The sequence below is a fragment of the Drosophila serrata genome, unplaced genomic scaffold, assembly GCF_035046125.1.
Source record: "Drosophila serrata isolate PLE 108 unplaced genomic scaffold, ASM3504612v1 contig_165, whole genome shotgun sequence".
Classification (NCBI taxonomy): Eukaryota; Metazoa; Arthropoda; class Insecta; order Diptera; family Drosophilidae; genus Drosophila; species Drosophila serrata.
This window is the reverse complement of record NW_028257063.1, coordinates 1,129,258-1,143,114: the sequence shown is the minus strand read 5'-3', so window position 1 is coordinate 1,143,114 and position 13,857 is coordinate 1,129,258. Positions and strand designations below refer to the sequence as shown.

Here is a 13,857-nt window from a genome sequence, read left to right as displayed (position 1 = left end):
AGTTAATTGCATCTCCGCAGCGCCGGTCACACTGCTGTTTTGTGATCGCGAAAAGAACGACGTGAAAAATGCGTTAATTAATAAGTTTTAGTGCGACAAATAAAATAATTAATTAATTGAAACAAAGCCAAGCTTCTCCGCGAGACTGTGCGTGGAGTTTAAGTGCGCGAGAAAGGCGAAACGAAAACAAAGCAAAGGAAGAAATCGAGCCAAAAAAGTGCTAAGAGCGACACAGTGAAAGCAACAAAATATTGAAATCACAATATTGAATGCCAGAAAACAAACAAAGGAAGGGAGCGGGACAACAGCAGCGAAAAACAGCGTACGTGCGTGGAGTTTTTTTAATATTTCGGTGAGTAAAAAAGGATGCAAATTTCTGATTTCTGTTTCTTCTACTGAGACACACATACACACACCTGCAAATTGCACTCGTGTGGGTGGGTGGCTGCTCTTTGCAAATAACAAAATTGTGAAAAACAACACACACATACAAGCGCGCATAGATCACTGTGAGGTAGTGAAAAAATAAAAGCAATAAATAAACACACTTACACCACTGGCAACAAGTTGTGAATGCGTTTTTGATGTGGGGTAAGGGCGGTGGGAGGGGCTCTCCAAAGTATCCCAATATTTTACTTTTCAAATCAGTCTCTGCTCTGTGTGTGAGTTTTTTTTTATCTACTATTGCGTAGTGTCGCTGCCAATGTCACCTGTTTTTATGCGCTCTCATGCTCGCACTCTCGCGCACTGGTTGTCCCTCCTCTCTCTCTCGCTTCCACACTGGCCATAGCTGGTTTTTATCTTGTGCCGTTAACACAGCCACTCGCCACCGATCTACGTGTCCCTTTCGCTCCGTTCGAGTGCATGTGTGAGTGCACGTAACTGTATGCGAATGGGGTACGTAAACTACGTATCTATGTACATACGTAGAATGTACGTATTTCCGCCTGTGTTGATAACAGCAAAAACTCCATTGAAATGGCCTTAATTCTTTTTGGAAATATGTAAACGAATCGTTGGGGTACATCCCCGACACACTCCCTCGCTCACACCACCCACCCACTGGTCGTCTACCTTCGCATTTCTAATCGTAGAGTGCAAATATTGATTTTCTATGTATGTGCTTTTAGATTTTTATACATACAAACATACATACGTACATACCGCTATCAATAACAATAAGCGGTCATTGTTTTTGCTTCGGTTTAGTTTTCGTATTGAGGAAACAAGTTCACAAAAACTTTTGCACTTGTGCTGCTGCTCTGCCTTAAGTACGGATCGCTGTTTCTGTTGTTGTTATTGTTGTTCCGTTTCGCTTTGCGCCTTTGTTTATGCGACTCTTTTTGTTGTAATTACGGGAATTTCCCGGCGTTTGCAAAGTTGATTTTGTTAATACACAATCCAAAGGGATGTGAGACTGAGGGAGATCAACAACATCAGTTTGATATTGCCATTTCTATTTTTACAAAATTTTAGCTTTTTACGGTACTTTTTTGGATCAATTTTTGATAGATTGTGATGTAAATGTGTATCTATTAATCAGTTTTCCAAAGCTTACTAGAATTCCCTTTCTATTTTGGGCATCTACATTAGATTGAGTTATTGGGAGCTCTTTTTGGTTTCATTAAAAGCCTCTTAGATCAACCCAGTAAAGAAATTACAACTAGTATTCTAGATAATTAGGAAAGATATGTAATTAAAATCATTAATCTGATCTTGAAGCATAACATTTTATTGTTGGGAAGCGAATTAACATAAACAAATAATAAATCAATCAAAAAATGTGAATTTTTTGTATTAATTTTAAAAAATTTTAACGATGTAATCCCTTATAATTTTTTGAAAAAATTTTGAAAATTTGTTTTGCAACCGGACATGGTTAGATCAATGCTGCTGTTAATGCTGATCAAGAATATATATGCTTTATTGGGTTTAAAATGACTCCTTACCATTAATCACCAAGAAATATGTAGCTTTTAGGATCTATAGATCAATAATTTTATCAGATAATTTTTTGTGAAAATCTTAGTTTTTCAATTATCATAACTCAACCAAAAGTTCATTAATTTTCAATCGGAAAGCTGTCCTATGTTAGTTTTTGTTAGGTTAACAAATCTGCATACTAAGTTTACTAATTTAAATAATTCTAATTTTTTGCCATTTTTGAAAATTTTAACAATGTAATAACCCCTTATAAAATTTTGAAAAAATTTGTCCATTTTTTTTTCATCCTGAGCCGGCTAGATCGACTCGGCTATTGTTGCTGATCAAGAATATATATGATTTATAGGGTCGCAAATGACTCCTTCATAGCGTAACAAGCTTTTGAATTGAAGATAGAAATGGATGTATCTTATATTAAATATTATTATCCTCATGAATTTGTACGAAAAAAATATCTCAACAATTACTATCAATACATATTATTATTTAATTTAATATCCCATTGGAGTGATATACAATACCGTATCCGTACAGTAGAAAATACCCTCGCCCTCAATGAAAACTTTCCCATGAATTTCAAATCTATCTTATCGCCGTGTCTGTGTGCATGGAATTGTGTTCAATCTTTTTTTGTTATATTTTTTTTTTTGGGAAGGTGTCGTATAAAATATATTGATATATATAGTGTGTCGTCCCCCTGTTGCGAGGAGGAGACACAAATCGTTGGCGATAAGGCGGGCTTCCCCCTCAAGGCCCCGCCGTAGCCGCCGGCGCCACACCTGTTGGGATTTGGACATGGCCTAAAAATAACTGCGCGTTGATTATTTGCACATTTTTTTTGGAAAGCAAAGAAATAAGGCAACCCGGGCGTGGGTAAATAAATAATTAAATGCAGGGGCTTAGCATGGTCAATTTGGGGGACAGGAGCGAAAGGATTTGAAGACGACCAAACCGAACCCAGTTCCAGGCAGAATGGCGAAGACCGATCGCGATTCCGAATCCGAATCCGATTTCGATTCCGATTCCGATTCCCCATGCCCATTTCCAATTCTCGAAGAAGACGCCAATGACGTCAAGGCCTGACGTCTGCAGAAAATTCCGCAAAACGCCTCTTCAAATTATTGGCGAGGCAAGAAAAGCAAAAAGGAAAGCAGGCGAGGCACCAAAATACAAAATAAAATTATTTTCGTTCCATTTTTCGTCTTTTGGTATTTTGTGTGCCTGTGTGTTTTCTACTCGCTTCCATTTCATTTCATGTCTTTGCATTTGATTTATAATTTTCACAATTCCACATACACTTCTTCGTTGTTGTTGTTCTTTTTGATAATTTCCCGTCCCAGTCGCAGTCTCTTAGTGAAAGTTGTTTTCCATGTTATTTACTTGAAGCTTCTACATTCTGTTATCTCGTATTATTATTTTTGTTGTCCATATGTTTTGTGTTCCGAATCCAAGTTGAAGGTGCGGGAAGTAGTACTATTATACGAATGTCTAGTTCCTTTTGCAATTTATTTTCGTACAACGAAATATTTTTGGTAATTTTTTTCGTTATTTCTATATATATATATATATATATATATATTTATTTCTTGACATGCCAGACAGGCGAGATTTCCGGTCAATATGCTCTGCATCGATACCTTCACGTCTTCGGGGTGTCTTAAAAACAAAACCCATGGAACTGACAGGATGGCTAAGCCTCTGATCTATTGAAGATTTGATTGGTTTCAGAAGTTTGATCGACAGAGCGTTTTATAGATGGCTTGCAAATCAAACAAAGAGAAAAGTAAATCTAACTAGCTTGGATTTTAATTAAAATACAGAGTTGAAGACCACTTTTATAGAGCATTTTGTGAGCATGCATTTCCATAGTTAATAATTTATGTAGCTTTAAAGGGAAAGGTATCATAATCAAACACCCAAATAAAAAATGTATTGAATGATTATCAATAGCCGTATCAAAGTTTTTTTCTCAGCGATCTTCTATAGAGATCTCGGAAAATGCAAAATGTAATCATTGGAAAATCCCACAAGACAATTTCCCCATGTAAATTGACCAAAGAACACGCGCCCTCATATATGTTATGTATACTACCCCCGCCCGTCGGCGCCAAATAATATTACAAAAAGGCATTTTAATGAATGGAAATTTTGCTCTAACTAATTACAAGAGTTTTCCCGTCGTAGCCACCACCCATCGAATTTTCACTCCCTCTCGCAAATCCATGATACCTAAACAATCGTGTTTGTGTGTGTGTTTTCTGCCATAATTTTAATGACTTTGTAAACTTTTTTTTTGGGTTTTTTTGTTTTTCAATTTGTGTGTTTTTGGCACACAGTGCGAACTTGTATTTTTTTTGTTCTCATTGCTTTTATTTATTTTTTTGCTGTTGTTATTATGGCTCTTAGCAGGTTTTTTATGTTTGTTTTGCGTGTCCTCGGGAAACATACAAAAAATAAAATACGATATTTAGAAGAAGACAAATGATCTTTTTACCTGTAGAATATAAGTAAACTAAAAAAAAAACAGTGCGTTACGAAAAAATAAATATTTTGATTGTGAAAGTTGGGGTTTTAAAAAGGGAACAAAGTTTAATTACCGCTAAAAGCTAATCTCTCAGTTTCAAAATAAACAAACAAAATTGGAATATCAATTAATATATATATAGATATTACTAAATAATAAACCTTAATAACTAATTTAATGAGAAGATATGTATTTATATGATTTAGTATTTAGATGATATTGCTTTAATTTACGCATGCTACGCACTGTACCCATATCTATGGCATTATCATTCCACATATGAAGTACTCTCAATTTCGTATATATACTAAAGGCTGTGAAAAATATTTGACGTCGATTTCCGATTTTCTGGCTTGTGCATTCTGTGGTGTATCTCTTCTATCCGCCCTGCATATACATATCTCTCTATATATCTTTATATCTATCTGGCTAATTGTGAAGGTCGTTTACGTCTGCAGTCGATCGCCCCTATATAATTGTTGTTGTTTGTCTGCCACCCGCTATAAAGAAGAAGGGAAATGTAGGAGAAAGGGGGTAAGCTTGGTGGAATAAAGTAAAACAAAAAAAAAACAAAATAATGAATAAAGAAAGGCAGACGAAAGGCTGGCAAACAAAACGTAGCAATCGAAAGAGCACAGAAAATGAATTTTCATTGCCTTCCCCATCACACCCCCATTTAGATCTCTTTTCCTCAAGAAATTCCTACCAAAAAAAAAAAAAAAAAAAGAGGAGAATTTGTTTATATTTATACGCTAAATATTTTCAAATATCAGATCGCAATTTACGTGTTTCTCATACAAGCTCATCCATTCCGCCTATAAGTACACCGCAGAATAAAGGTGGAATTTTATGGAACAAGAGGAATTGTTTTCATAATTCTCTGGTCCGAGATTTATCTTTAATGGCTTCTTAATATACTCAGGCAACTCGAAAATGTCTGTTGTTATCACTATCAAAAAAGAAAAAGAAAAACAAATTAAAAATAAACAACGAAATGGGGACTGGAACAGTGCTATATATGTAAAATTATAATTTATTATTTATGCTTTTTTGCAGGCCAATTTTAAAGGCGCCATCGAGCTGTATTTTAAATGAATTATATACCATTGGTGTTTTCTTTTTTTTTATCACATTTGTGACATGATTTGGTTTCGGTTTAATATTTGTTTTTATTATATATATTTTATACCATATAGTACACGGGTATTATTACTAAACGGTGGCCTCTTTGAACCAATAAAGTACATTTTGTTGCTAAGCATCACCAGGAAAGTCGATTTAGAATGAGATAACAATTTTTCAGAGACTTTGAGAGTAACTTGTTGACCCTAAGTCTTGATTTATTATCGGAATAAATATAGAAATAATATAACTTAACTAAATTTGGGTAATTTAGAATGAAAATCTTGACTATAAACGGATTAATTTCATGAGTACCAGGTACCTTCAAGTCGATCCCACTCACCTATAGCTTTCTTACTTGTTCATTTTGTCGCTGAGCTGCGAGGGCGGTTCTAATACTTGGCTAAGCCATTGGCTAATTTAAGCGATTTTTATTTGGACGCTGATGGACAGCCATTAAATGTTTATCCCCCTTGATGGGCTTTCGCATTTCCATTTCGCATTCTTTTTTATTAATTTCCCTCGTCTTCAACTCTTTCACCTCAACATATCATTAATTTTTGTTGCTTTTATTTCTCGCCTTTGTTTTCTATATGTGCGAGGTAGTTTTGTTTCCTTTTTTTTGTTTTTTGTTTCGTTTCAAATATTTCATTCAATTTTCGTGGCTATGGCTGTGTGGGAAACACCCACACAAAAATTTATTTTTATACTAGAGAGCAACAAAAAGAAAGAAAAGAAAAGAAAGAGCGCAAATTTCTTTTACATATTGGTATTGGTGTGGCAAAAATATTGAATGATTTAATTGATTCGTTACGGGCTCTTTTATTTGGTTACACCTTCATTTTCTTAGCCAACTTGCTCCACCCTGCGTATGTGTAATGTGTACGTATACTTAATGTGATCACGAAACCAACACCAGCACCACACAAAGTAATTAATTATTTGTTAATGTTAATGTTTCGGTGTGAAAAACAATTCCATTTCGCCTCTTTAGTTCGAATTTCAAGATTATTATTATTTTGTTGTTTACGCTCTCCTTTTTTTTCCTCTCACAAACATTTCTTCTCTCCGTAGAATTCGATTGTATATTCTGTGAAGATTCTTAGGCCTTTCTGATATTTGTGTTTTGTCAGTTCTTCGCAGGCATTTAAAGCGTTCAAACGCGTTCGATCCGAGAAAACCCGAACGAAATCGAAATAATATTTCTAGAATAAATCGCTGTGCGCGAGAACTGCGTGTGATTTTCATAATTAAACAAAATAAAAAAAAAATCAAAAAGGAATACAAAACATTTCATTATTAATGTTTAAAAAGAAACCAAAGAAAGCTGGAAAAATTTGGAAATAAACATGGAAAGAAAGAATTAGAAAGGAAAAGTGGCAAAAGTGTATATACAATCGTTCAGAAATTTGAAGCAAATTCAAATTAAATAACTTGTGATACTTCCACATAAACACAGATTTAACCATAAATAATACAAATTGAAAACAAATATATTGATTTATTAATAACCCATCAAATTGTGTATAAAAATGTAAGTTCATAACGTGGGATAAATGCTTCTTTTTTATTATTATTAACTAACCATCGATAAAGAGCACTGGGCTGGGGCGGAACGGATTATTTATCTCTGGCATCCTTGACAATGGCCCCGCTATTTCGGATTTGCCGCCGCCGTTGAGATATAGACAATATGGCACAGCGGGGAAGTTGTGTCATAAATATTTTTAAATATCCCATGTCATTTCGCGAAAGATCTCTTTGCTTATTATTCGCCAGCTTTTTTATTATTTAAAAAAAAATATATATATATATAAGACGAGCAAGAGGACTCTTAACCCGCTTAGTTAATGTTCTAAATCGGGCAGTGGAATAATCGATTTGTTTAGAGCCAGAAAAAAAAAAAACACCTGACTGACTGTGGTTTCTTTCTTTTATAATTTTCCCCAGGTCTCCAGCTGTGACAGATGATGGCCTAAAATGGCGGCCACACCACCAATGCCGCCCGGATCCAACACCCAACACCATGTGAGCCATGTGAATGGGATTGTCAAGCAATCGAACGGCCAGGTGAACCAATTAACCGAGGCGATAAACCAGCACTTTCAGCGGAAGAATCAACAGAAGCAAAAGCACAATTCTAGCACCAGCATAAATCCCAATCCGAATCAAAGTCCAAATCCCAACAGTCCCGGCGGCAGTCGCTGCGGAAGCAATGAGCAGCTGGAGCTGCTGGAGCCACAGCATCCACAGGAAGCCACCGTTGCCGCCGCCGGCAAGGCCAAGCTGAGCTGCCATTGCACCAACATTAGTATTATGCACCTCTTCCATGAAATGAAGCAGGAGTTCCCCACGATACCCGATGCCATTGTGACGCAATGCGTCAATGAGAATTGTCATCAGCGCGAAAATTGCATCCAGATGTTGAGGAAGGAGCTGGCCCTGCACCCCATCCCAGTGCAAAGCTATCCGGCCAAAGTGTTGCAGCAGCAGCAGCAGCAACAGCAGCAACAGCAACATCAGCAGCAGCAACAGATTAGGCCAGCCAAGCCTCCGACGCCACTGAAACCTTCGCGGTCAGCCCCACCACAGCCAGATTTTAGCCAGAGCAATGGCATCGGTGGCGGGAGTGCCAGCTCCCAGGCCAATCTACAGCCCAGGCCACGACCCACCACCCTCAACCTGCAGCGGCAGGTCAGCACGCAGCTTCAGCAGAAGATCCAGCAGCGCCAGCAGCGTCATCAGAAGGATCAGCAGCCGCAACAGCTGACGCCCACGTCGCTTAGCAAGCCGCTGCGCCGTGCACCACCCTTGCCGCCGCCGCCCAAGCCAAATCCCAATCCCAAGCCCGGCAGCTTCTCCAACGATTCCTCCTGTCTCACCAGTCCCATGAGCTCCAGTGAATCGGAGCTCTCTCTCAACGCGGCTGTCTTCTTATCATCGCCAACAACGGCAGCGACTACAGCTGTGGAAGGAGCGCCGATAGCCACGGCTCAACCGCAGTCGCAGCCGCAGGCACAGCTACAGCTACAGCCACAGCAACCCTCTCCGGTGCGACATCGTTCAGTCATTACGCTTCAGCCAGAGCCACCGTACGCGCGCGATTTCCTCACAAGCAGCGGCAGCAGCAGCAGTGGTTTGACGACCACGACGTCACCGCCAACGATAGCAACGCCGCCGTTACCCTCGCCCAGCTCGGCAGCGTCACCGGTGGCAGCTGCCGGCGGACGCAAAAGTTTCACCTCGCTCAATCTCACCCTGCGCCAGCCAACGACTGGACCGGCACAGTCGGCCATCGATATCACAGCCGGTCCGGCGCCCAGTGGCCAAGGCAGTGGGATAACCTACTCCAGTGTTAGCTTCGATGCGCGTCGCGGCACTCACAAGAATTTCCAATTGACGGTGACCGAGGAGGGCAGTGTCTTTAGTGCGGGCTGCATTCGTCCGCGGGTTCCCTACACCGAACTAGGCTGTGACCCGGCGGCGGCGGCGGCTCCTTCTCCACCAACGAATCAACCGCCGCCATCAGCTGCCGTATCTGCAGTGTTGGCATCCGATGGGCACGGCGACGAAATGCAAATGGATGTGTTCCCGTATCCCACGCAGGCCCAAAATCACATAGTGGCCTCCAACTACAGCAATAACCATGTGGTCACCGACAACAACAATGGCAACGGGAGCAGCAGCGTGGACAGCAGCCCAACGATGCCGCTGTACGTTGGAGTTCTAGAGGATTGCGATCGCGAAGGTGAGTCCATGGGGGTTATATCTGTGTGTATAGAGCAGAAATCTCTGGCCTTTTTAGACACGTGTGCGATGGGCAAGTGCTTTTTGTTTTCTATTGAAATACTCTATAAGAAGGTGTTATGTTATGCGAACTCTTTAGGGAAAATATCATATATATATTGCAGAGAAAAGTCAGAGTATATATCGAAATGATAAATATTGAAAAATATAGGGACAAGCTCTGAATATTGACTTTATCACTAACCCCTAACTTATTTTACCCAGTCTGCTTACCTAAATTGTATAAGAAAATGTTTTCAATTTATTGTTATAATTGAAATTAAAAGAGTATTCCCAGTTTCTTTCATTTTCACAACATTCTTGTTATTATTGTGCTCCCGAAGCACCATCAAAGCTTATCGGCCCAGCCAAACGACGTCGTAGTTGGGGCTCCATCCTGCCCCTTAGTTCGCTTATCAGTTTCACAGGTTCTCGCCCAATATTGTTTACACTTGATAAGGAAATCGAATTACGCCCCGAAATAGAATTAGGCTGAAAGGAACGAACATTGGGCTTGTCTTATGATCCCACCAACAATGAGCACATTTCGAAGTGGGATAAATGCGAGGAGACATTGCAAAGGGTAACCCCCTCTCCGAGGAATAGTGAACGGCTTAAAATAAATGAAATTAAACCATATTGACGTCATAAAGTACAATGAAGAGAATCATTCGGTTATCAGTATTGCACAGAGATATATATTTATATAGAGAATGGTTATTGGAATGACCAAAGCAAACGGAGAATTGTGGGATGATTTTACGTCATAATTAAAGAAAAGTATTTACCAAAGGATTTCCTAGGCTTTCCTAGATCTAAACAAGAAGTGAATTTCCCAAACAAACAATACAAATACTAATCAATATTGTAATTACAGTTTAAAGGTTACATTTCACCATAATGTGAAAGCGAGAAGAACTTAACAAAGTGAAATGTACTTAAGCTTTTAACAGTCCATGTCTAAGTGGATTATAGATATATGTTAGGGGTTTTATATGCTTCATTAAAGGTAATTCCCCTGCCACAAGCTACTATACTTATAGACCTCCAATTAGTTAGCATAATTTTCTACTTTGTTGCATTTTGAATTGCCCTTTTTGCAAATAATGTCTGTTTATATGTAACATATGTACATCTATTGCAACGCCCACGCTTTTGGTGGATTTATAGATTGAAATGTCTTTTGTCTGGCTTCTCACTTTGGCAATGTTTTTTCACCCATTTTCCCCCGTGGGTTTTCCTCCACCTTTATCTAGATTTGGCTCTCTTGCTCGCTCTCCTCTCCCTCTTTATTTTTAATTTTATTTTTACGCCTTGCTTTGACTGTTCTCTCACTCTGCGAGGCGTTCAAGTTCATGGCGAAATGTGTGGGAGAAAAGCCAGAAGAGAAAGAGAGTGTGAGGAAAATCTCTGCCAATTAATTACCACCAAAGTATTAAGTATACGCAGCGTGGGCCCAAAAAAGTCAGGCACTTACACTTTGACATTTAATCATCACGCGACACGATCACGAGAAAAGCACTTAAAATGTCGTTCATGGAATTCGGATAAGAGCTTCTCTCAAGCGAATTAAATGATCAATTAAGACAGCATAACGATGTGCGAATCTGGCGGAATCTTTTAGTTCACAGATCACAGATCCCTTGGCCCACTGCCCTGCTGTTGCTTTTGCTGGCTATTTCCGTTTGGAAAATCTATCAAGCGTCTAAAAATATTCAAAATCAAAACACCGCGGCAAATGCATCGCACAGAGACTCTTGTTTGTATTTATTTTGTATATTTTTATTTTTACCTTATTTTTTCATAGGAATAAATTATTATTAGATTGATTTTTGCTTGCGCATTTTCACTAAATTTATCTATTTAAATATAAGTTGCCTTTTGGCCGCAGGAATTGCTTGATTATTTTTAGCAGCAAAACAGAGTAATAAAATGTGAGGTATTAGACAGTAAAAATATATAAATCTCGACGCGGGGGAAATATTTGGAATTGGAAATGGAATTTGGAAATTGGGAATTGAATATATGTATATACATATCTTGCAAACTTGTTGCCAAGGCATTCTAGAACAGGGATTCCAGGGAATTTCAATATTTTGATGCTGTATCAATATCAATCCATAAATGTGATATATCAATATTCCAATGAAATATATAGAAGCAATTTCTATCTATAATTCATATTTTAATGTTAAATTATATATTCCTTATATTATTTATTTTATTTATACATTTATTTATATTATTTATATTTTGTATATCTTATTCCCTAGCCCATGCCGCCACCATTCAACGGCAGAAGCAGCGTCGCGACAAGTTGGCCAACGCTTTGAGGGACAACAAGAAGCGGTTGCTCGTGCTGGAGCAGGAAATCAATATCCTCACGGAGCCGGTGCCCGTTGGCGAATCTGAAAGACTGGATAGAGATATCAAAAAACTGGCCGAGGACTGTCAGCAGCTCAATCAGCTGCTGAATAGAATAAACGGTAAGGAATGCATTTTAATAAGCGAACTAAGAAATCGAAACTAATGTTTTCTTTTCTTCCCAGCAGAACCCCAGGCCAATGACTCGGTCTCTGGTTCCGCACCCAATTCCATGAATCGCCAGAACTCGGCACCCGCCAGCCAACAGCAACATCAGCCGCCGCCACGACAGCGTCCAGGCGGACGGGCCCAGGCGCCGCCCAATTCGCTGCGCCTGCATTCGGTGCCGGCAGTGCCCACTACCGGGCAGCCAATACCGGACTTTGGGCAGCATCAGCAGCACAGCAGTGCGCCGACCTCAGCCTGCTTGACGCCCCAGCAGCAACTGCATCAGGAACCGCCTCCAACTTATGCCCAATACTATCAGTTCCAGCAATATTTGCATCAACAGCGACAGCAACAACTGCAGCAGCTGCAGGTGCAACAGCAGCAGCAGCAGATACTGCAACAGCAACAGCGTGCGGTCACCGAGGAGGAGGAATTCCAGTCGGACTCCGATGCCGAGGCGGAGGAGACACTGGACTCGTGGGCCTGCAACATGTGTACATTCCGCAACCATCCGCAATTGAATATTTGCGAGGCCTGTGATTACGTGAGGATTCAGCCGGGTATGCTACACTTTGTTCCCCCCGCATCTGCCACTGCTGCGGCTGGTGGCGGCGGGGCTGGAGATCAGCAGCAGCAGCAGCAGCAGCCGCCCCAGCAGCCGTACGCACTGCATACGTAACCCATAACAAAGTTCTCTTAACATGCTCGCTTGCTGCTCGCTTCCTTCCCTCCTGCTCCGACTGTTCCTGATCTGTGCATGTTCCGACATTGAAACTGTGATAGCATTTAAATTAACTTGGCGGCAGGTGATTTACCTCCACTGCATGGCTCAGCCCCGAAAGACATTGAAACGAAAGCGAAAGGACGTCAACGAATTGCTTAAGCAGTCCTATTTTAAATTATTTCAATTTGATTTATGTTATGTATGTTATTGGCAATTAATTTAGACACTAACTCTAACCGCTAGCTTTAAGCGAAACGAAAGTAGAGTTTATAACTATTTATAGCCACCTAAAAAAGAGTAAATTAATAAAGAACGTTATTTAAATTTTTAAACAAGCTTCGCTTCCCTATTTGTTGTACAAACTGTCGACTTATTTCAGCGCCCGTGTTGAGTCGCGAGGACATACATATAACCCTGTCGCCAGGCGAAAATCGTGAGTTTCATCTGACATTTGTATATATTTTATGTTCCCTAAACTTTTCTCATTTTCAGGTATTATACACTCCTGGATCCTGTCATGACCTTTGGCCAAAAGCAAGCGCTCACCATCATAGAACCTAGACAGCTCCAGAGATTGATACCTTAATTAATTATATACACTACACTATACACATAAATATATATATTTAATGTAAATTGTAAAGAGAAACCTATATTGCTGCTGGCAGCGATAGTAGCTTAACTTGAATATGTAAGGAAAAGACTTTAGCAACGCCGCAAATCAACTGAAATCAACTAGCTAATATTAATTGTAAATCAACCTTGTACATTTTGTATATAAATATTTAATTATATCATTGTCGTAGGAGTTTTTCTACAAGAAAAAGGAAGTAGGTACTGTTGAACGCTTTTCAAAAGCACAGAAGTATATTTAACGAAAATAAATGTTCAAGTTAAGAGAATATGTGGAGTGTGCGTTTCTTAATTGATTTTGGAAAGGCTCAAAAAAGTAACATTAATTTTGATTTTAAATCTTGTAATTCGTGAAATACCATTCTTTGAATCGATGTCTCTTGAGACAAAGCATTGCTTTGTTTTCTTATTTAAATTAAAATTTGGAAAATCCTTAGTTCCTAATTCATAGAAAGAATTAGAAAAGGGTTGCATTATAAAATTAAGAAAAATTGAAACGAATATTAATGAAATAAAGTATACAGATTAATTAAACTCATAAAAACTATGACAAAGAAGCTATCCGAATTTAAGTTAATCCCTTTTTTACTTA

The 13,857-nt window shown here is 39.1% G+C and overlaps 1 protein-coding gene across 9 annotated transcripts; it reads left to right on the top strand.

Moving 5' to 3' along the window:
• Positions 1-13,534, top strand: Tab2 (TAK1-associated binding protein 2). 9 transcript variants are annotated; one of them, XM_086826886.1, is made up of 7 exons: positions 3,327-3,476; positions 3,543-3,727; positions 7,541-9,338; positions 11,650-11,862; positions 11,926-12,468; positions 12,969-13,065; positions 13,125-13,534. In XM_086826886.1, the coding sequence occupies exons 3-7, from the start codon at positions 7,571-7,573 to the stop codon at positions 13,216-13,218; spliced, it is 2,715 nt and encodes a 904-aa protein (XP_086683012.1). In that variant the 5' UTR covers positions 3,327-3,476; positions 3,543-3,727; positions 7,541-7,570; the 3' UTR covers positions 13,219-13,534. The 9 variants fall into 9 exon arrangements, with proteins under 9 accessions (XP_020800474.2, XP_086683013.1, XP_020800473.2 ...); XM_020944815.2 differs by lacking the exons at positions 3,327-3,476; positions 3,543-3,727 and adding an exon at positions 1-352 and having other exon boundaries at positions 11,929-12,468; positions 13,012-13,065; XM_086826887.1 differs by lacking the exons at positions 3,327-3,476; positions 3,543-3,727 and adding an exon at positions 1-352 and having other exon boundaries at positions 11,929-12,468.
• The last annotated feature ends 323 nt before the right edge of the window (positions 13,535-13,857 follow it).